The following is a 24,608-nucleotide window of genomic DNA, read 5'->3' on the forward strand; positions in this document are numbered from 1 at the left end:
GGATCATATCCTGGGTCAGTTGTATGTTGTGTTGCATGAAAGTGATTGCAAATTAATACAGTGGCCTTGCGACATGGCATGGCATGACATGGCATGGCATGGCATGACATGGCATGGCATGACATGACATGGCATGACATGACATGGCATGACATGACATGGCATGACATGACATGGCATGACATGACATGGCATGACATGACATGGCATGACATGACATGTTATGATATACACACACAAACATCCAGTACATCCAGTACAAATAAAAAAAACAAAAAAGCACTAAGAACAGGACGCCCTTCTAAAATTGATGGGAAGACTAGGAGAAAACAGGTCAGGGAGCCCGCCAAGAGGTCTACAGCAGCATTAAAAGAAATTGCAGCACTTTCTGGCAAGTACTGGTCACTCTCTATATGTGACAACAATCTTCCGAATTCTTCATATCTCTGGGCTATGGGGTAGGGTGGCAAGACGGAAGCCTTTTTTAACCAATAAATAAACAAATAATCATTTAATCTCCCCAAACCATGTAAAATAATGTCTAATGATGTGATGAGACCAAACTTTAAATTTTTGGTCATAATACCAAAAGGTATATTTGGCACAAAATAAACACAGTACATCAACAAAAGTACACCATCCCTACACTTAAGCATGGTGGTGGAAGCATCATTGTCATGGTGGTGGCTGCTTTTCTTCAGCTTGAACTAGTTCTTTAATCAGGGTGGAGGGAAAAATGAATAGCTCCAAATACCAGTCAATTTTAGCACAAAACTTTAAGTCTTCTGCTACAACACTTAAGATGAAGAGGAATTTCACGTTTCAGTATGAAACGACCCAAAGCCAACCTCCAGTTCAACAGAAGAATGGCTTCAACAAAACAAAATCAAGGTTTTGGAATGGCCTGGCCAGAGCTCAGATCTAAATCTAATCAAAAATCTCTGGGGTGACCTGAATAGGGCTGTGCACAGGAGATGCCAAATTTGACAGAATTAGAATGCTTTTGCAAGGACGACTGGCAAATTATTGCTAAGTCAATATCTGCCAAACTGACTCTTACCCAAAAAGATTGAATGCTGTGATAAAATTTAAAGGCTCTTCAACTAAGTATTAGTTTAGGGGTGTGCATACTTATGCAGCCAGGTTTTTTTTTCTGCTAAAATGATTTATTGTTTTTCACTTTAATTAATAGGTTAACATTTTTACAATAATGGTAGAAAAGATTCTGAAATGATTCATCTTGGTTTAATTTTTTTTTTACTTCACAAAAAATCTGCCATTTTAACAGAGGTACAAACCTCTGTTAGACTTTTTAGATCCACTGTAACATGACTGTCTGCGTGGGCCATTCACCAATCCCTTTTTTAACATGCAAACTCTGTGCACACAAGGCAGAGATGGAATTTGAACCCCCAACTCCAGAGGTGCGAGGTAAACGTGCTAACCACAAAGCCACTGTGCCCCACTGTGTGGCAGATTCAGATGATTGACATGACCTGTAGTTTCTTGATTCAATCGCAATACTATATATCCTTAAAGAAATGGAGAACTAAAATAAAATTTAGACTAATCCATGTTTAACTCAGCACTGAATACTGAAAACATATGTCAGAACCCTGGCAATCCTAAAGCATGCATAAATAACAGAGCAAATCTCAAAAAGAAAAAAAAAGTACACACTCACCTTGTAGAAGAAGTTAGAGCGACCGACTGCTCCGATCTTGCCGATATGGTTCATAAAGCAGAGGTTTCCCTCAGTGGAGCCGTACAGCTCACACATGCGGATCTCTCCAAAACGTCTGTGGAATTCTCTCCATACATCCTGGCGGAGGCCGTTTCCCACACCCATTCGCACTTTATGATCCTTCTCATTCTCTGCCTGGTGATACCAATGCACACTTATTAAAAAATGCAGCACTTTCTCATACATTTCTAACAGCTCTCGTGTCGGGACAAAAACACAATGGGGTGCACTATTATAGGACAATTAATCAATGAGTGATGTCATCTCAAAAAGCAGATCATCTTCCTATAACTGCACATCCTGGAATGTTTTATTCTTCTTATCTGACAGTAATTTAGCACAGGTTACAATATTTTATTTATTAAAGAAAGACATTTTTCATCAAGAGGTTTTCATCCGTTTATAATCACATTTAATGTTGCGGAACATCAAGTGTCTCCGTATCAATGATTATATACTTGCTTCCTTGTTAACAAAATAGTTTTAATCAGTTTATTATCTTAGATCATGTGACGCCTTGTCATTTAGCTTTATATTGACCTGCAATTTGCCTTGCAGCCAGCACTACTCTCAGAGCTGCTGCTAAAGATAATGAATCCACACCTTCCAAACAATCAGATCAGAGAATTCAACACTGCTGAGGTACTTTCATCAAATTTGTATGCACCTCTTCAACTGAGAGTATCTTTACCATATGCGAGTATTTCAATTGTATTTTGCTTGATCAAAATACAGAATGTGAGACTCCATATTATTAGATTTTTTTCAAAATTGCTATTTGCTGTGAAAATCTGTGAAGACCCCATCGGGTTCCACTCCTGTCAGCCAAGGACAGAAATTTGAGGATACAGTTTGCATAAGAATGGAACCCAATTTGATCTTCTGTTGTAGCCCATCCACCACAGGTTTCTGTGTTTTGTGCATTCTAACATACTTTTCTCCTCACCACAGTTGTAAAGAGTGATTATTCGAATTGCTGTAGACTTCCTGTCAGCTCAAAACAGTCTGGCCTTTTTCCTCTGACCTCCCTCATCAAGAAAGCATTTTCGACCAAGGAACTTCCACTTACTAGATGTTTTTGTTTTTTTGTTTTTCTGTTTTTCACACCATTCTCTATAAACCAAAGAGACTGATGTGCATGAAAATCCAAGAACAGCGGTTTCTGAAATACTCAAACTCATACCAATACTCAGCCCATTTGCCACCAACAACCTGTGAACATTAGCTGAAGCTCTTGACCTGTATCTGCATGATTTTATGCACTGCTGCCACAGGATTGGTTGACTGGATAACCATGTGCGAATGAGCAGGTGCGAAAGTGACTGGTGAGTGTACATATGCGAGCACTGTCCATGACTGAATTCTTAGAAGATTTGTAAAAAAAAATATATATATATATATATATATATAATATATATATAATATATATATATATATATATATATATATATATATATATATAAAATTATAATATATATATATATATATATATATATATATATATATATATATATATATATATATATATATAATTATTATTATTTTTTAATTCTCCACTTCTTATTGTGTTCACACTTACTATACTGTGAAATTTGCTGTAACTGCCTACTTCCATTGCAACACACCTAAACTATTTTAAGTTTATGCAGAAATACCAGCGTAGCAGGATTCTCATTCCCCAGTTACCTCTCTGCAACTTTTTGGGTTAACAAAAGCAGTTTGTTACTCCAGTACACGAACAGGTTTTTACTTTTTACGTTTTAAGTCTCCAACAATAAATACATCCTACAGGTTCACATAACTGCTTAGCTAATTCGTTTCTCCCCCCTAAATCCCCTACAATTTAGAGTCTAATTCCACTTACACATGTAATTAGCAGAAAATGGAGAAATAATGTATATTATTTTCATTTCATTTTTAATTTTTTATAAGTTGTATGGTATTGCCATGTTCATTAACATCATGTTAATGATGTGACAATGTCAGAAATGCCCCAATAGGAAATTCTTTACATATTCAAACAACAATTCTTTACATATTCAAGCAACATGCCAAAATATCAGGAAGAACACAATCACAATCTTTGTCCTTGTTCTCAAATAATATAGCCATGTGCATTACTTATTTTATTTTACATACCGTAATTGTCATGGTTCCTGCTGTACAGAGGAAACACAATATGGGAACTCATCCAGGAATGTCTAGTTCTCATTTCCGGAACTTTTTGCAGTTTCCTGGAGCCTTAGGAGGAGCCTTAGTAGTTAAATAATTTTCACCTGTTATATTTGTCCTTTATAAACATGTTCTAAATGTATTATATTGCCACAGATGGCCATTGTTAATATAAGTATAGAATACCTTCAACAGTATTATTTTTTGTCAACGTTTGTACCATAAATGTTTATGGTATTTAGGCTTTTTTTTAAAATTTCAATTCAAGATTTGAATGTGCATAGAAACTCCACTTCAGTCTGCTGCTGAGTGCAGCGATGTAGGCGGTAATGTGGGGTGGTCAGTTCTGCCAGGGAGGAGAATCAACAGACTGGCACAAAGGCAGCTTTCAGAGTGTTTGCTCATTTGCTGATAGTGATAGCAGAGAGGAAGACAAAAGGTGCATGGGAAGCAGGGGTCATCCAACACAAACCTCTATTTGTCAGTCAATCCACAAAGAATGCTAGTGACATAAAACATGGCAACTGTTCAGAAGTATCATTATGTATGGGACATGGTGTACCATCATAAGTTGTGCTTGCCTGTGGGAAAATCTACACGTACATGAGTACGGGTTTGCCACCACATGAGTAAAATAAAGATGGTAATAAGAATGCTGGGTTTCAGGAATTAAGCAAGTTATCTTTAAACGAAATATTGGTTACACTTCCCATATCAAAACGTTGCTATGCACTGATTTCTATCTGTTGGCGCTTCTCTTGGGGCAGTCACGGTGTTTGGTGCTCATGTCTTTAGTTACATTCTGATTTTGACTTCGAAGTATTTCTATTCAATTACTCCTAATCTACTCCTAAAATTATTTAAAGAATTCAAATAATCTGCGTTAAATAATATATTGTACAATATGTTTACTTTTAATGCTCTAAAATGTAGTAGAGTAACATCCTTGCTCTCATAATAATGCATAATAATCTCATAACCCTTACTCTCATAATAATGCAAGGAACTACAACTATGCATGATAAGCAAGTTTTACTTGGTCTCACACTAAATTCATTCCAATCCCACCTCCTCTTCCCACCATCTTTGTTACTCTATACTAAATTATACTATATTACAACAACGCAAGAAGACACATTGGGGAAATCCAAACCTTTGTGTATGAACCTTAGACTAATTCAGATATACATGTAAGAAATCAAGATGCTGCATTAGGCCAGTGTAAAGCCTTGCTATGGCCTTCACAGACACCATATCTCAACCAAAGTAAACAAAATTGGATGAACTGGACTGAAGATTGGGCTGAAATAGCGCTCTATAAAATCAGGTCTCTAAGAGGTACTCAATTAAAAACCATTTTATATTCAGTAATATTGTAACAGTCAGTGTTTGCTATATATCCACTGACTAATGACTCATAATTCAAGCCTTCCATGGCCTAGCATTCTTTATTTCCAAGCTGTGCACTGCAATATTTCCATAAATACATGATTATATCATGTAACACATTATTTGTGTAAATAAAATGTGAGTTCATAGTCGGACACTTTGAACTGCTAATCCAAAATCAGCGTAAAGAACTGAAAAATAACAGCCCAAAAAGGAGCAGCTATATCAAGCCTTTTTTCTTGCCAGTACTAGGAGAACCCTAGCATTATATCAAATTTTAGTCAGAATTGAAGACATTTTCTTGCCAAATTTACCTCGCGAAATTTTAGTCAAAGTTAGCAAGGTACTGAGCCGTGTGTTACCTGGGGTTGATTGCACAGATAGCGGCACAGCTCCCCGATATACTGGAAGATGGTAACGTTGTACTTTCGACAGTCGTTCCAAAACTGTGAGGCGGAAAATTTCTTCTTCAAAACACACGTTGCACCTATGAGGTGAAAACAAAAGAAGAATCACGTAAGATAAAAATGATGGAAAAATACACAATAAGCAGTTTTGCATTATTCAATAGCATGACAGGATTTGGGGCTTTACGTCACACGTGTGTGTGTGTGTGTGTGTGTGTGTGTATATATATATATATATATATATATATATATATATATATATATATATATGTGTATGTATGTGTATATATATATATACATATAATGTGTGTGTGTGTGTGTGTGTGTGTGTGTGTGTGTGTGTGTGTGTGTGCTTCTACAGTCAAATTACTCAAATGTTTTCAAACTAGTCTTCATAGAAGGAATAAACCATGACAGAGCCTTATGTTATAAGAAATTCATGAACAATAAAGTGGTGTGATGCAGCCCAATTTTCCAACCATTTTTTATTCATTAAAAAACGAGACACACTCCTTGTGATTGGAATTACAACTGGCACTACTGTCAGAGCTGCTCGACATCTTCTGACCAATCAGATCCAAGAATTCAACACTGCTGTGGTATAAGGCAACTTAATAGTCACGGAGTTCTAGCCGTTGCTCTCTACACAACAGAAGCCGCATCCACTGAGTTCTATGGCTTATATGTTAATGATCTAAGCAATCAGAATTGTCTAGCAGAATCATTAGCAAACTTCGGCAGTTACGTTATAAAATGTCCTGATTCTTCTGAAATACAGGTCTGAGTCCTGAAACACATTATGACCACAGTGAGACTCACTGTCATGTGCAGCGTAATTCAATTGACTGGCTGTTCCTGACATTGCAAAAAGGCTCACCACTAAAAGGTCGATCTGGTTTCTAAACAACAACCTCGCACAGATTAAATCTGGGACACATGTTTACTCAAGCTTGTCCTTTTGTCCATACAAACAGTAGTGAAACAGTTTGTCAGAACACAGGGTTCCTGGGAAAGGATACCCCAGATTGCCTGGCAAACAAGCAAAGTCCTATTTCCACTGAGAACAGAATATACTGTGATTTCAGTGTACTGGATGTCCAGCGAGTTCACTGCAAGTCACTTTATTTGCTAGCTGTTGGATCTAACTTTAGTGTACACACATACACACGTGTACAGGATATTTACTACAGGTCTATTAATCATTTTCCAGCTTGGATATGAAATCTTTTGGAACATATCGTGATTACACACACAGTACCAAGACATGCCAATAAAATGAATGTATAGCCTGGAATAAAAATGCGATCACATGCGCCACAATTACACATCACTACATTTACAGCTAATATTGCTATTAACATAATGAACATAACCGCCCATTAGAACAATGATTACGCTAGCCATTTAAGGCTATGGCTACACCTAAGCCCGACCCTATCCTTAACCTCACTTACCAAAAGAAAATATTTTGGGTTGGATAGTTTTTCAGTTATTAGCTACAGTATATAAAAAACTGTCTTTTACATACATTTTACACTAGCGTATCATTGTGAGGACATGGAGTCCTTTTAGGACATCACTTACATTAAATAAATGTACACACACTAACAAACTAGAAATGCAACAGAACATAAGAGCAAATTTCTGGAGACCAAACAGCATATTCAGAAACATAACAGCAATTTGTTGTATTTTTGGTCTTGTTGTGGGTTTTTTTTTTGTTCATGTTTTTGCAGAATATTTTGCATAGATGTTTTACATATGGAACAAGCCCTGAATATTTTAAATTCATTACAATAATTGCTAGGAAGTTAATATAGACTGCCTAGGAACATCTCTACATCTTTGCCCTTAAAAAAAATACACGAATAATGCAATCTAAAGAAGTCTAAAAGAGCCAGGACGTTCAAAATATACTAAAATAATCACAAGTATTCTGCCCGGCACTAACATCAGCCAAGTTACACAGATAATCTCTGCATCTTAAACTCTTTCACATCATGTAATTTAACTAATTACTTTACAATTTGTCTCTAAAGAGTCACACATGTTTTGTTAGACATTTAAGAATATGATGGTACAGGACAAATTCCAAGATTGAGCAAGCTGTTTACCTGGAGTTTCTTAGAACAAATAGAGTAATCTGTACAATTTGTACATGCAGCAATTTATTTTTTCAAATTTGTAAATTCCCCTGAGGGTAAGGATAGGCCTCTTGAGAAAATCATGATTGTGAAGCTGGTCTACTCAGAACAACTTCAATTCAAGAGGGCTTCTTAGAGATAAGCAGAACAACACATGAAAAACATGCATTTCTTCAGGTGAAAGTAAATGATATTTTCCAGAACAGAGATTATGTTATTTATGTCTACTCCCCATAACTACAATTTGTAAACAATTGTGTGTAACGTTCAAAAGAGTATTACCCAGCTCTATAGTGCCACCGATGCCTACGAGAGAGGCTGCGCTGTGGTAGAGTGGCAGTGGTGTGTAAATCACGTCTTCTGCAGTGCCGCCATACGCCCAGAACCCAGACGAGGCCTTGAGAGACTGCAGGTGAGTGATCACAGCAGCTTTGGGTAACCCTACAAAAGCAGGTGGAGAAATAAACAGTAAACATTATATTTTTTTAATCTATTGACTGAAATATTCTGAACAACAGTGAAATGTTCATTATGTGATTTATCGGTTATCATCGTTTATACCACATCAATGTTGAACTCTCTAATCGGATTGGACAGAAGGTGTTGATTACGTTTCTAGAACAGCAGCTCTGATGGTAGTGCTGACTGCAATTCAAATCACAAGTTTATGTTAATACGCTAGTTCTAGCACATTATCATTTCTATAGAAATGCACCCGAGTCGCTGGGACTTGTATGGCAGACGGCCCACATAAAAATGCAGAGTACCTTATAATCGTATACTGTGGTTTCTGTAAGGAGATGTTTATTTAACACTTAGGGAAGGAGTCTCCAGTGTCAGTACTTTTCACAATATTAAAAGGAATTATAATAAAAAAAAAAAAGTACAACTTGTTGTTTTACTAATAAATAAAAAAAATTGCAAATATTGTGAAAACACCTGTGTGCCTGCATCACACCAAATGGCACTGATTATTTTCCTATAACTGTACACCCTGCTGTGTTTTATTCCTAAATTATAGTATGCTACAGGTTATCTTTTTCAGTGTGCTTTATTCAGTTCTGTAAAGCAACACGACTCCTTCCTCGTAGGTGTGGCTGTTTAGGAAGTGTTTTACAAGACAGTCATGCTCCTCTGAAATGGTATTTCCTGTCATAACCAAACATTAAGAGTAAAATCCAAGAGGTGGAGGTTTCAAAACTTGCAGGAGACCTGTGTATAAATACACACCACTCAGAATCAAAATCTGAGAGGTTTGAATCTCATGCAGAGACGAGTCTTATGAATGGATTTTAAATCTGTACTTTTTTGGTCATATAACCGTGCCCTGCCATGGCTGGAATGCTACTTCTCAGAATAGTAAGGGAATGAGTGGAGCACACCGGTGTATGAAATGAACATACAAAAAAAAAGGAGACAGTTGGTGTTATGTATCATCTCAGAGACTTTACACAGTGGTCTTGGGACAGATTGGAGATTTTGATTTGCACAACATTTCCCTTTCTTTTCAGAACACTTTCAAATGATCTGTTAAAAACAGAGAGCCACGGTCAGGCATGTACTGCAAACAAATGATGTGTTTACTTCAAAGCATATCTCAGCCCTATTACTGTTTGTTCTTTCTTTTTTTTAGGTCAATGATCCCACTTTGGCAATAGTCCCTTTTCACAATAACGTCAGCAATCTTCTGCCTTTCCACAAAGCAGTGTATACATAATATTACATAATGTAATTTTACATTACACGCCCTGAATACTTCAGGAAAATGCAGGAACGTGCTAACTAACAACACGAAACAGGAAAGGTAAAGTTTAAAATAATAATGTTTACGTATTTACGGGTCCTTGTATTCTGATTCTTCTAATAACGTTAATGATCATTTCCAGTTTACCATTCTTTAACGTGTAACTGCCTTGGATGGGGAAAGTAACAAGAAAAATATGCATCGCTCTCGGCCGGTGTTGCCACAAGTTTACTAACAAGTGTTTACTTTTTATATTAATGTATAAATCGCTCACCTCTGCAACCACAGCAGAACACACCAATCAGAAAAACCTGCAGGTGATGAGCCCTCTCATTTTCCCTCATGGGCCAATGACAACGCCTTCTCCCTGTCACCTCATTGACAACTACATTCGAAACTGTATTCCAATGCAATGTTTTGGTGAAAGGGCACAACATTAACCATGAATACGTTACCGACTTTTATCTAACAATACACAATCTATAGCTAACATCAGTAATATGGAAACACGATTGAAACAAAAGTTTGAGGTCTGTATTGCAGGTATAATACCAGTGGGGTGGCAGGCACGCATTAGACATCTACAGTAGTCCATCTATGTCTTAGATTGACTATATATTTCCAGTCAAATGTCAGAGGAAAAATACAACCACTTTAATGATAATTGCAGTGAACTGAATGGAAGCCACAATGATTATGCTAGGTCTTAAAAAATAAGGTTGGCTGGTTCTCTGAACCCACATCAGCTCCAGCACTGACACCATGTTGGGGTATCAACTGGGTGTAAGTCAGTCCGTTCAGGATTTCGCAGAGTTTTTACGTGATTGTTGCGGCCAAAAATGCTTCATTTTGCTGCGGCTTTTTTTCGGAAAACTACTTGAATTGCATTTGCACGGTCTTCCGCAATGATGTTTGTGTACTCATGTTTGACGCATGTGAATTGAAGAGCTTGATTTTGGAATCTGAACCCTGCATATTCACATACTGTCTATGCAAGATTAAGAAAAACAACCGACACAGCCAATCATGGAGTCATGACGTATTCAACTGTCTGTGGTCACAACAAACAAATTCTAGATTTCTTTCTGCAATGTATCTTCCCTGATACCCAATGAAGGCAAAGGAAATTGTAATTACTTGATTATTGGGAAATAAAAGTATTTTTTGAAATTGGAATTTGGAGAGCAATTAAAACGACAGAGGACAGTTTGCTTGATCACAAGTAAACCAACCTAGCTTACTAAATCACACCAAACAGTCTGACATGTGCTTAACATTGAAAGATCAAGAAATATCTTCATATTTCATACATCAACTTCATATTTAAAGCTAAAATTCTGGCACTTCTTTCTGTTTTCAATCTGATCCGTTAATGACAGTTACACACCTGTAGTCCCTGAAGTGAAGATATAAAGTGTTGTAGTTTTAAGAGAGGTGGCTGATCTGAGCTCAGCGGGCATTGGTTCACATGAGGCCTGCTCTAGCTTGTCCAACAGGCAATGGACCCCTGGATGGGAGATGTCCTGCTTCATTGCCCACACTGAAATATTGTCCTCCTGCAGATTTGGCAGGACGTCCTTCAAGGTGTCCAACAGGTCTATAATATAACAAGGACAGATATGGTTTTACTAGCATATTAATGTGCATATGGTTTAAAAAAACACATTTTAAAACATAGATGGTCTGAGATTGCCAGATGTATTGTAATATTTGCCAAATAAGACCATACAAACTTTTGAATTAAGCAGTAGAAAGAAATAATGCAGCTTCCCGCCATTGTTTTCACCAAGGTCTGAAACTCTAATATTATTACAGACTAGGGATGTCACAATACCAAAAATCTAGAAGTCGGTACCAATACCACCAAAAGTACACGATACTCGATACCAAATTCGATACCACGGTGTGGTATAAATATAAAATGAAAAAATTTTAATAAAAACTTTTTAAAAATTTAATTGCAACCCCGGTACCTCCACAAGAATCGGTTCCAATGCTATTCCAGAAAAACAAGTACCGTCACGTTTTAAGAATGTTGGTACCGACTTGGTACCAAAGTATCAGTTCTCGTGACATCCCTATTACAGACAGCGTCGTAATTAAAGTATAACTTATTATTAAGAACTAATAGACCAATAGACCAAAAAAGTAACCAACACTGAATGCCTATGAAGTAAAAAGTAAGATACTTTTACTATTACAGCAGTTGAAAAGTCGGCATATTCCATGGGAAAACTGCAGATGTTGAAAACTGGTAAGACTGATAAGCAAGTCTAATTTTAAACCTGGCATAAATGTTAATATATGATTATTTATTGTAGTTTATTACATTGTTTATTTCATGGGTTGCTGAGGCACCATTCCTCCTGGCTCTCAAAGATGTTATTTCCAGGCACACTACCTTCCTTACACAACTCTCTTAATCTTGTTTGTCATTCAGATCACTGGTTTATACTGCAAGTGGTGATATATAATGAATTCAACAGTGTGTTTTGTTTAGAAATCTGAAGAAAGCATCTATGGTAACTCAGCATAAGCACCGTGCATTTGTATCACCATGTTTCTAAAGCTGTTTTGGAGACTTTGGCTTATGTATTAGGCTGCATATACCTCTATACTGTATATTAAATGATCTCTTATTGTAAAGGTCAGCACCTAAAATACAATTTACTGTGCTTTATGTAAATTAGGTTTATTGTGATCTGCTTTAAAAAAAAAAAAAAGTCTCCAAAAACTTAGGCATGCTATTTAGTGCAGCTCATGATTTTAATTTGTAGAGGTCAACAATAATGGACAGCTACCTAGACTGAACGTGAACCCACTGTGCACATTGCTGTCCATCTACTATAAGCAACTGCAGTGGGGCTCTTAATGTTTAACTGTTCAATTTATCCGGCCAAACCTATGGGGTTGTCAGATAGTGAGACATCAGATTGGATAAGGCAAAATGGACCTTAGAGCGTCCTGCAAGCTTAAGCTTTTCTTAAGCAATATAAATCCACGGCTTTGCACACGCTCTGCCAAATTTGATGGCATTTTAAATCGGTTTGAATTTCAAAAGAGCTTATCGCAGTAAGTATGACTTATTTAAATGTGACTGTTGGTTGCTGCCTATAACAGAAGACCAGACCAAAACCACTAGTGTAAATAAAATTAGCTTGACAAGACTCTGATTGATCAATCATTCAATCTACTCCTCAAGTGTGCTTTGGATTGTTAATGGTTCTTACTTTGTAAATGGGTTAGGGTAAATGTAAAAGTTTCAACATTGAACTTTTAAGCAGTTTTTGTGATTATTGCGGCCAAAAAAGCTTGATTTTGTTACGGAAAACAACTTGAATTGGCAAAATTGCAATCACACAAAATTGTTTTGCACAGTCTTTCACAGTGAAGTTTATCGGTAAATGAGACGTTTTAGCTGACTCATGAATCAAACAATTGCAGGCTCTTCCAAATTTTACATAATTTGCTCGATTTTGCATTAATTTCTGCAATCGTAAAATCCCAAAATCCCAGAGGGTCCGTTTAAGGGTTCCCCCAGAGGAGTGTGGTTTCTCTAATTTGATGAATATACCCACTTTGCAAATTGCCTGACGGTTTCCCAGGTGCCGTGTAATTATTACTAATTGTCTTATTCCATCATGTAAATATATATATATATCGTGGGTTGTGTTCAGTTGTGTGCTCTGTAACACCGATGCTTACCTTCAGGGATGAACAACTATTTATCTAATCCTGTCCTAAAGTCACGCTAGGATTACAGCTGCACTAAACTGTATTTGGCAAACACATGCACATCCATCATGAATCTGTGTTTTGCAAATAATCTCCTACTGTAAGTCGAGATGACGTCACAACATCAGAGCGTGCCTTGATTGGCTGAAAGAAGCAGGCAGCCCCGTCAGTGACGTCAACAAGCGCAGAAAGTATCAAAACAATAAACCTAAAACTAGTTGACTGACTTTAAAGAAAACGGCGAGCAAAATGGTTTAACAGAACAACCGTGTAGCCATGGCAATCAGTCAGTGCTCCAAAAGACTTCGTGTAATTGTGAATATTTAGTTTTATTCTTAAATGAGACGGAACAGATGCTCATTGGCGACTGTGTAAACAAATCTCGACTGGAGGAAAGTTAAAGCTTTGATTGTTTTACATTTAAATGTCTCCAAACATATGCTGTAAACCTAGAATAATGCGGCTGATTTGTCAAGTGGACATTATTTGTTATTATTTAGATGTGTTCCCCACATGCACCGGGATAACCCCGTTTGTTTTGGTTGGTGTAACTTACCCGCCCCGACCACCAGCAGTTTGGCCCCGCATGAGTTGAAACAGTGCAACAGGGACCTGGATTTGATGTTAGTGTTGAGAAAGGCTACCGCACACCCCAGCTTGTTCAGACCGAACCATACGCAGATGAAATCGGGCTCGTTGTTCATAAGCAATGCCACAGTGTCGCCCCTCTTCACGGTGCTGTGCCGCTGCAGCGCGCGCGCCACGCGGTTACTCCGCTCCTCTATGTCCCGGTACGTGTACGTGCAGCCTTCACAGATCAGAAAGGTCTTGTCAGGGATCATCTGCGCCTGTTGCACGAAACGGTCCATCACGGTCACGACTTTCGATGTCTTCTTGTAGAGCTCCAGGCGAGCTCCACATCGGATCACTTTCAACATGAAGAAGAGGTCTTTCCAGAAGAACGGGAAACACAGGCGCTGGACGATGTGCACCGAGAAGATTCCCGTGAGCACAGCGCTCACCCATGTGAAAAGCATGACTGACTCGGAAACTTTTTGAATTGTGAAGGCTCAGAGCACCAGCGCACTCATTTTGGATGCTGGTTCGTCTTCGCGTTTCCTATTTTATGACGCGAACTGTAGGTCACGTGACTGTGGTTGTACAACCATCTCATAACATAAGGTGGGCGTATCATCCACTCGGGTTTGTTTAGCTGGCGGTTTATCAGTTCTGTTGACTGTCATGGAGGGTTGCCAGGTTGCATTGGCCTATCACAGAAAACCCGCCCAAAGTGAATTAAAGTAATACAACACTTGTGGCAGTAGCCTATAGTCCAGGAGTCGAGAACCTATGACCCGCGAGCCATATATGGCTCTTTCAGTGACTATGTTTACATGGACAGCAATTATCTAATTATTGACCTTATTCTGAATAAGACAATATTGTGATTAAGGTGTTTACACAGACAGCAATTATGTAATTATTGACATTATTCTGAATAAGACAATATTGTGATTAAGGTGTTTACACAGACAGCAATTATGTAATTATTGACATTATTCTGAATAAGACAATATTGTGATTAAGGTGTTTACATGAGTTGCTTTTATAATATCCCTTTCATGTTCCTGTTTTACATGTTATAGAACATAGCTCGATCACCGGTACACGTCATTACGTCTCCACGCCACACTGTCTGACGTTCCCTCCAGAACTTCTCGTATTAACATACAGTTGGTCTTCATTATGGTACCGTACACAGTTTTGGGTGTTTCAGTTTTAATTTTACGAAAGCTTCAAGTTCAGTTAATTATTTATCATGCTGTACATGCAGATAGACAACTGCTTGAAGCCGTGCGCTGCGTCCGAAACCACGTACTTACCTACTATATAGTAGCTGAAATACATGTATTGATGGTTGACCACTGCTGTGTGTGTATGTGTCCTGTCTCAAAATGCGGATGGAGATTACATCTTTAAATTAGTAGGTGGTAGGACAAATTACTGTTTCATGTTGTGAGCAAGTCACTGACTCATCGACTCAAGGTGATTAGTTAAAACACTGAATCCTTCATGAGTAAAACAATGAATGCTAACAAGAACAATTTGTTCACTTATCATACCGTGGATTCACTGGGCACGATTTTGGTACAATCATAAGATAACGACAGAACACTACACTTTGTGCTCAAGTCACAAAATTAAGTTGCACTGGCAAGAAAAACATTTAGTCACAGTTTGAATAAAATTTTTGACAGTATTTCTGTTTGCACACAATATCAAAGCCAAGCATTTCAGATGCGCTCAAGACACCACGCAATCATAACAAATAGTACATAATTCAAATTCAAAATAATGTTGCTCTTTTATAACACTAGTCTAGAAAGTCAAGCAAATAAGGTAATAAAGTTTAAAGAAAGGCAATAAACAGATTATTGTGCCAATACTACTCAAATCTAATCTTACAACCATCTACATACAACGTACTACAGTCCCAACTTTTGTTATACCATTAAACGGTCATGATATCCCTCTATTTCAGCACAGGTTAGTTCTCATCACAGTTTTTCAAAAATTAGAAAAGTAGGCATGGTAATCTGCAGAGTAGAGGGGGAAGAGGGGAGAACGCAACAATGGCTTCTGATCCAGTCAGCTTTATTTCACTTTCAGTGAATTAAAATCATCAACGGTCACACAAAACCAACAAATATATTACGCATGCTTATACAACAATGCGTTCCTTTACGTTCACACTATCCGTTGTTACCCAGATGAGGACGGGTTCCCTTCTGAGTCGGGTTCCTCTCATGGTTTCTACCTCATATCATCTCGAGGAGTTTTTCCTCGACACCGTTGTCACCGGCTCGCTAAACAGGGATAAATTCACACACTTAAAATCTGTATCCTGTGTTTAAATGTTTCTGTAAAGCTGCTTTGAGACAATGTCCACTGTTAAAAGCGCTATAGAAATGAAATAAAATTGAATTAGACAAGCTCACAGTACATGCTCCCTGGGATAGCCTCCAGGCTCCCTGCTATAAGGGTAAGGATAAATAGAAAATGTATAGACAGGATGTATAGAAAATGGATGGATGGATGTTGTGACTATATATTTCCAGCAGAGTGCCATAGACATCGATTCATTTTTTTTTTCTGGATATGGCCAACTGCTGTGATCACAAGTTTCCTGACATATTTTGTGAATATATATAATTAAACATGATAAAATACATTAAAATTTGTACTTTTGTCAAACATTAGAATGTGTTGCTGTTGTTCAGCATGTTTTGAAGTGTCTATTTTTGTAATAATAATGCCACATAAATCTGCAAAAAGTCCACATAAGTTGCCACTAAGACAAGACTTAGAGACAGATTTTAGTCACATATTTATTTTAATAATCCAAATTTTAAAAATCATTAACTTTAGATGTTAATAAAAAAAAAGTTCTAACTTTTTAACTCTAACTTAAGAAATTAATAATAAAAAAATTATATATGTGTAAATAAAAGCAACAGCAAGTTCTGAAATGGGCTGGAAATCTTCTTCTTAGTTTAGATGGGTCTGGAAAAGGGGATGGGCTTCTAAAAGGCACCTCATGCTCATCACCATCTTTCTCCTCCTCGCGCTGGTCAGACATGTGGACATCATCCTCGTCGTCACTGTCCACGGTGCTGTAGTAGAGCTCGTCGGCAGCAAACAGCGGCTCAAATGATGAATCCCTCCAACTTCATGTGTCGAAAGAGATGAACAGACAGTGAGACACATCTGCACGTCTCGTAAAAGGAACCAGAAAATCCTCACTCTGAACAGTCCTTTGTACAAAACATATTTACACTAGTTAACAGTAAATTACTGTCGTCTTCCTGTAATGGTTCATACATCCTCAGGATTTACGTTATAGCTGCATGTAGAGGTGTTAGATATGGGTGTTATGGTGTCATGACTTCACCGTTAGTCACGCCGAATAATCAGACACTTACCTCACTGCTCACTTTTTCCCCCCAAAAAAACAGAAAATACATTTCTGTCTATTACTTTTTTTTTTTTTTTGCTGATCTCTAATGGTTCTCATGCCTTTTGGGTCCATCTGTGGCACCCCAAAAACTCTTCCCACCCTCTTTCTCCTAAATCAAACAACTCCTAACTTTATTACACATCGACAGCTGTGAAGAACAAATCATCACTGACCAGAATTAAAACAAACTATTTTTGCCTAAGCAACGCTGCACAGATTTATTACTATTGATTTGGTTTTTTTCTCAGTCAGCTACATTTCCTCACAGCAAACCTCCCCCCCTCCCCTCCCTCCCCCTCTCTCTCCCCCTCCATCCCCCCCCCCCCCCCCCCCCCCATCTCCCCCCCCCCCATCTCTCTCTCCCATGGCCATAAAACAGTATGTAATAACAAATAGTTATTACACTCTAAACATTTCTAGAAATGTTTTACTAAATGTGTTCACTCTTTCGCCTATTGTAACACTGTTTATAATTTAATTCCTGCCCACTTTAACACAGTTGTCTTTCCTATTAATTGTACAGCAGTTTCTGAACCGCACAGACGAACAACTAGATAATAAACTAGGTCACATTTCATGTTATTGTGAATATTTACACCTGTTTTAACACGCTTATTACTTTCCCGAGTCTCTATTCACTGTTTACAGCACGAGAAAAATCACACAAAAACCCTCAACACTGAAAAAATTATTATTTAGCAACATTAACCATGCTAACTAGCCGGCTAGCTAATCTTAGCTTCGCTAATGTTCCTCCTCAGACGTTAGTAAACTTTTAGTAAACGTTAAGAAAACTATCGGACTTTTCTAACAAGATAGCAAACACAAAAGAAGCACTAACAAGCCCCGCTAACATTCGGCTAATTATTATGTTTCTTAAACCATTAGCCGAACGGTTCATTTCTGCCCACATTAACGTTTCTAAACACATTAACACTGTTTTCTCTTTCCTGTTCGTTTCCGTGTAGTTTGTAGCTTGTACTTTAACATATTTAATAACATTTTCAGTTCATTTGCCTGTTTTTAACACTCTTAAAACTGCCTGCAGTGTTGTACCCATTATAGCTTTAATACTCTTACAGTTAGCTGCAGGTAGCTGTTAGCTAAACTGTTAGTTTAGCTGCAGGTCCTTCTCGGCATAATTATTTCACTTTATCCAACTTTTCTGACAAACCCGCTAACTTTAGGCTAATTATCATGGATATAAAACGATTAACCGAACAATAACAAGGCTTTAACCAAAACCTTCTTAATGCTGTTAATAATATTCCTGATCGCGCTTCCGTCTGTTTAGTGCGAATGTGAAACTTTATTGTAATAACGCGGTGTTTAAACACTTGCTGCTTCACTGAAAATAAGAAAACTCGGAAATTCACCGTTCCAGGGGTCGTACAGTCCGCTCCATCCGGGCTGAGGCTCTTCCTCCTCGAGCTCCCACTCTTGTCTCCAGAACTTCATCATTCACGATGATGCAGGAATAATCCAAGCGGTGGTGCAGGAACAATCCAAGTGGTGGTGCAGGAATAATCCAAGCGGTGGTGCAGAAACAATCCAAGCGGTGGCGCAAGAATAATCCAAGAGGTTTTGCAGTAATAATCCAAGTGTCGCAGGAAAAATCGCAGTTAAAAGTCGCACGTGTGATCTCCAGCTTGCTTTAAAGTTTTTTGAAAAGAAACATTCCAAACATGTAAACACAAACATTCCAAAGATTTAAACACAAACATCCCAGAGCCCGGCCGCAGCGACCGGTGGCGTCACACAGCTAATATTGACGCGTGCTGTGTTGTCAGGATACCATTATTCCTTCACTCTTGCAGATATTATATATTATCATGAAAATAAAAATCATGGCTCTCTCGGATATCTGAGCTATTTCTTTTTATATTTTCATATACAATTTATTTATTATTATTGTAAATTGTATATAAGTATGTACACACACACACACACGCACGCACGCACGCACACCAGTGCAAGATTCAAAAGTTCTTTAAAAACCCATCTCTTCAGGCTTGCATTTTCTTTGTGACATGGTTGCAAGGTGTTCATCTTGCAATGGATCTAAATCCCATAGAGCACCTGTGGAGAGATTTCAGAACAGCAGTTGGGAGAAGGAACCTTTCAAATATGAATGACCTGGAGCAGTTGGTAAAGAAGAATGGTCCAAAATTCCAGTAGAGAGGTGTAAGAAACTCATTTATGGTTACAGGAAGCGATTAATTTCAGTTAATATTTCCAAAGGGTGTGCTACCAAATATTAAGTTGAGGGTGCCAATAATTTTGTCCAGTCCATTTTTGGAGCTCTGTGTGGAATGTCTCAGATTTGGCTTTTTTTCCTCTGCTTCTTTTATGTTGTTCCAATGCAAACAAAAGGAATCAACATGAGAATACCAAAGCATGTGTAATTGCAACAATTTTCAGGGAGAAGTAGTGCATTATCTGACAAATGCCGGGGTGCATGCATATATATATATATATATATATATATATATATATATATATATATATATTACACACACACACACACACACACAGGTACATACTTATATACAGTATAGACAGTCATGATTTTAATTTTATATGTGTGTGTTCCATAAGGAGGTTGACGATGGATGCAAATGCAGATAAGAGTTTTATTATAGGTGATATAGGCAGACAAATCCAACTCATGAAACAATAGCATGGTCAAACAGACAAATGGTCAGGTGATCAGCAAACAGGATAAACTAGACAAAGACAAGACTCAATTAACGAGGACGAGAACCAGATCTAAACCATGAAACATAAAGCTAAGTACAAAGGCTTGGTACATGACAGAGGCTATGCAACTGAGCTTAATACTTCGCAAAGCCATTGTTTGAAAACAGCCTCTTTAGACTGTAGAGTGAGTGTGTGAAATTGGATGCAGGTGTGTGATTAGAATAATTGAGTGTCTGGAAATTGCAGTCCATGGCGGCCATGTTTGTAGGCTGCAGTACAGGATGGGAAATGTAGTCACTGTTTTGCTGTGATATGACAGAGCAGGACCAGGCGTGAGCAGGACCTGGTTGGTCGTGACGTCGGCTTCGACCTGGAACGGGATCTTGGCGTGAGCAGAGCTTGGGTTGGCCGTCTCTTCGACCTTGGACTAGGTATGTCACGAGAACCGGTACTTTGATACCAAGTCGGTACCAACATTCTTAAAACATGATGGTACTTGTTTTTCTGCAGTAGCGTAGGTACTGTTGGTAATGAAGGTATCAAGGTTGCAATTCTTCCAGAACTGATGGGGGAAGCAAATACGCGTAAGTGTTTTAGTCTGTCCACAAGTGGTAAAGAAGAAGAAGAATGCCTACAAGCACACGGGAAAAACTACAGAAGATGGCAATGAGTTTAGCTCCGCCCCGACTTGTTGAGAGGAAAGGTGCTGAGTCAAATATGGAAATACTTCACATTCGAGGCGGATGACAACAAACATATAATTGATGCTCTGAAGCTGGTGTGCAACCGATGCTATCGTTAATTTCAAACAAAGCGAGGAAACACCTCGAATTTGGCAAAGCACCTGAAATTCAGGTCCAATATTACGTTTGTTTGAGGTAGCTGGCATTGTGTCCGTGAAAGTAGCTAACGTTATGCTCCATGTAATGTTTGCGATAGCCAGTTATTTTTAACGACGCTAACACATTGCAGTGTTATAAACCACCTCCTAATGGGCTAAATGTAGCCTAATGTTACTAATAATTATTCACATGTTCATGCTTTTAATAAATCTTTTTGGCCTGACACCATATCAGTGAATTTAAACTAATGCTTGCATTCAGAGTATAAGGTGTGTGTGTGTGTGTGTGTGTGTGTGTGTGTGTGTGTGTGTGTGTGTGTGTGTGTGTGTGTGTGTGTGTCTAACCCCTTCATATTTGTGTTCTGCAACTATGGCTGATTTTATTTGCCAAATTCTATAAAAATGCTCTCTGTTGCAGTCACACTTATTTGGTGCAGCTTGGCATGGCAAGCAATGGACTACCATCCTGATGAATTGTCCCATTTTGTGCCCAGTGTTACCAGAATAGACTCCAGATCCACCCTGGCCGTAATTAGGATAAAATGGCTACTGAAAATGAATGAATGAATGAATGAATGAATGAATGGATGAATTAATATAAATGTGCATTATTAGTGAGTCCAATTTTGCATAGAACTATGTACAGTTTTTGAACTAGTCGGCTACAGATATACAGATAATGCAATGTAATGTAATGCAAAATTGTAATGTAATGCAAATAAAACATGAATATGGTCAGAATTGTACTGCTTTGTGTAGTGAAAAGTTATTTTCATGGTACTTTAAAGAGCAAAGTAATTTGAAATGTTGTCAAAGGTAATTGATGTTAATGTCAAACTCTGGAATTGCCATCCATTTTCCATACCGCTTATCCTACACAGTGTTGCCTGGAGCCCATCGAAGGGAACTCGGGGCACACCCTGGACAGGGTGCCAACCCATCACAGGGCACAACCACACACTACAGACAATTGGGAAATGCCAATCAGCCTACAACACATGTCTTTAGACTCTGGGAGGAAACAGGAGTACCCAGAGGAAACCCACACAGAGTGCACACAGGGCAGAGGCTGGAGGCCCCAACCTCAGACGTGTGAGGCAAACATGCTAACCACTAAACCTAAGGATCTCATAATTATTAATATGCAGAATATTTGTATAATTGCCACAAAATTGTAATTTCCTTACAGTTAATAAAAGCATCAACAGTAAGGGCTAATACGAAATAAATACACTGTAATAAATTGTGAAAGCTGATCAGTCATCCAATTATACAAAGCCATAAATGAACAATTATACTACCCATATATTCTTGTAATTTCTGTAAATCATAACCTGTCCTTACATTAAAAATCTGGCCTAATAGGACAGTCAGAAAAGTTTCTAAACATTGTACCACATCACCATCTGGTGGCCAGGTTGAACTAACCTAATACATCCTTGTGTGCCACACAGCTTTTGAAGGGAAAATAGGGATTTCACCTGCTATTCTTCAACAAAATGGAAGTGATCCCATAACACACAACAGAGACAACATACTACTTGCTACATTCTATTTGTAGAGATCTTAAAAATAAGGAATATAACAAGTCCAGGCTTGCTCTTATAGGAAAACAATGTCACAAAACATTGTGTTATTTACTAAAGAACAACATGCACATTTTATCAGTCTATAGTTACATTTAATGTAGTAAAATGTCAAAAATCAAGTTAGTTAATATGTTATCACTCACAATATTGTGAATTTTCATTCCTTCACCAGTCTCTCTTGTGTTGACATTTTTGACTCCTTGAAAAATAAATAAATAAATAAATAAACGTCTCCTCAGTGAAAACTTCACCATAGCAACAATTACACAAGTTTTAAAATCCATAATTGTGGAGACTATGCCATACAAGTCACTGTGTACGTTTTTATGAAAGAAATAATAATACATTTAAGCGAGCACATTATTATAAACTTTGCGGTCCTAACTACTGTCTCACCAGTCAGAACTGAGAATTCAACAGCACTGTTGTATAATTGATATAATTTTTAAAATTCAGAATCCCAACAAATACAGCCTTTCCCTTCAGTGTTCCTCTTGAAGTCAGGCTCCCAATAAATATACATGGACTACTAAAGCATATTCCAAATGCTATTACAAGAGAAAGAGTTCTGAATTGAGAGGCAACATGATTCACAGGTAAGTGGAGATGCAGCTTTTCCCCTCCAATTGTTGGTGGTCTTCATTGTTCCCTTTTTGCAGAGGCCAGAGTTTTATCTCTGTGGAGATGCTATTGATGGCTGTGGAAATGTAAGGAGAACTATAAAAACTCACTGTATCCACATGTAATGGTGATGACAACATGTATCACAACATTAAAGACCTAGCCAAGATGTAAAATATACACCAATCAGACATAACATTAAAACCACCTGCCTAATGTTGTGTAGGTCCCCCTTGTGCCACCAAACAGCTCTGACCCTTCAAAGTATGGATTCCACAAGACCTCTGAAGGTTTGGTCAGGTATCTGGCACCAATACGTTAGCAGCAGATCCTTTAAGTCCTGTAAGCTGCGAGGTCGGGCCTCCATAGATCGGACTTGTTTGTCCAACACATGCCACAGATGTTGTGATCTGGGGAATTTGAAGGCCAAGTCAGCACCTTGAACTATGGCACCTGGCCATCCACATAATGTAAAAGAAAACGTGATTCATCAGACCAGGCCACTGCTGGTGGCCATTGCTCCATGCTCCAGTTCTGATGCTTACGTACCCATTGTAGGCACTTTCAGGGGTGGACAGGGGTTAGTATGTGCACTCTGACTGGTCTGCAGCTATGCAGCCCCGTACACAGCAAGCTGCGATGCACTGTGTTCTGACACCTTTCTATCATACCCAGCATTTACCTTTTCAGCAATTTGTGCTACAGTAGCTTCTGTGAGATCGGACCAGAAGGGCTAGCCTTCGCTCCCAATGGACATCAGTGAGCCTCGGGCGCTCATGACCTTGTCGCTGGATCACTGGCTGTCCTTCCTTGGACCACTTTTGGTTTTGGAAGGTACTAACCAGTGCATGCCTGACAAACCTGTGGAGCACTTTTAGAGAAACAGTACACACTACAAAATGCTGTGCTATTTTTTATTATTATTATTATTATTATTATTATTATTATTATTATTATTTTTACCACTTAGCTGCTGGATATAGCTTGTTGGGGCAGGTTGGGTCGATAGGGTAAATAAGCATGCCGGGTTGGGGATGCAGACCTGAAAAGTGAGCAGACACACTGCATCAAGAGTCATTTCTGGAATTTTCCATGGCGCCAGAAAAAGACGGAAACCAAAAGGTTTTCTTCACAATTATCTTCATTTATAATTTAATTGTACCTTTCAAAAGTACATGTCTGTATTAACAACATTAAGTTGGCAATACCTTTTGGTTAAACGTGTGGTTTGATTTTGTTAGTCCATGTATGCTATGCCTGCTATTTAAAAAAATCAACAACAACAACAACAACAACACAAGTACGCCATGTAACGTTATATGAGGGGAAATATGAAGTTGGCATAAATTACATAAGACAAATTAGTACATTTTTTGCATTTTTATAAACCATTTTTAACCCCGCTGTTTATAGGGTCACGTTAGGTGCATTTTTAAGTGAATTTGAGCTGACAGGTCAGACATTGCAACAAGTTACTAAAGAACTGAACACAATGCAATGAGCT

General features: G+C 38.1%; 1 protein-coding gene and 1 long non-coding RNA gene across 2 annotated transcripts in view; one reads left to right on the forward strand and one right to left on the reverse strand.

The window, feature by feature from the left end:
- The window catches only part of slc27a6 (solute carrier family 27 member 6), a 33,833-nt gene extending 19,375 nt beyond the window's left edge, over positions 1-14,458 (reverse strand). The window contains exons 1-5 of the mRNA XM_017489714.3: positions 13,892-14,458; positions 10,988-11,197; positions 8,139-8,297; positions 5,668-5,792; positions 1,685-1,879 (exon numbers count right to left, since the gene is read on the reverse strand). Of these exons, the coding sequence (XP_017345203.1) occupies positions 1,685-1,879; positions 5,668-5,792; positions 8,139-8,297; positions 10,988-11,197; positions 13,892-14,372 (1,170 nt within the window). The 5' untranslated portion in view covers positions 14,373-14,458. The remainder of the gene's footprint in view (positions 1-1,684; positions 1,880-5,667; positions 5,793-8,138; positions 8,298-10,987; positions 11,198-13,891) is intronic.
- Positions 11,226-21,807, forward strand: LOC128635184 (uncharacterized). The gene is made up of 3 exons (XR_008398081.1): positions 11,226-12,672; positions 20,373-20,484; positions 21,313-21,807. It is a non-coding gene; the product is annotated as an uncharacterized LOC128635184 (long non-coding RNA).
- The last annotated feature ends 2,801 nt before the right edge of the window (positions 21,808-24,608 follow it).

Source organism: Ictalurus punctatus, chromosome 16 (genome assembly GCF_001660625.3).
Source record: "Ictalurus punctatus breed USDA103 chromosome 16, Coco_2.0, whole genome shotgun sequence".
Classification (NCBI taxonomy): domain Eukaryota; kingdom Metazoa; phylum Chordata; class Actinopteri; order Siluriformes; family Ictaluridae; genus Ictalurus; species Ictalurus punctatus.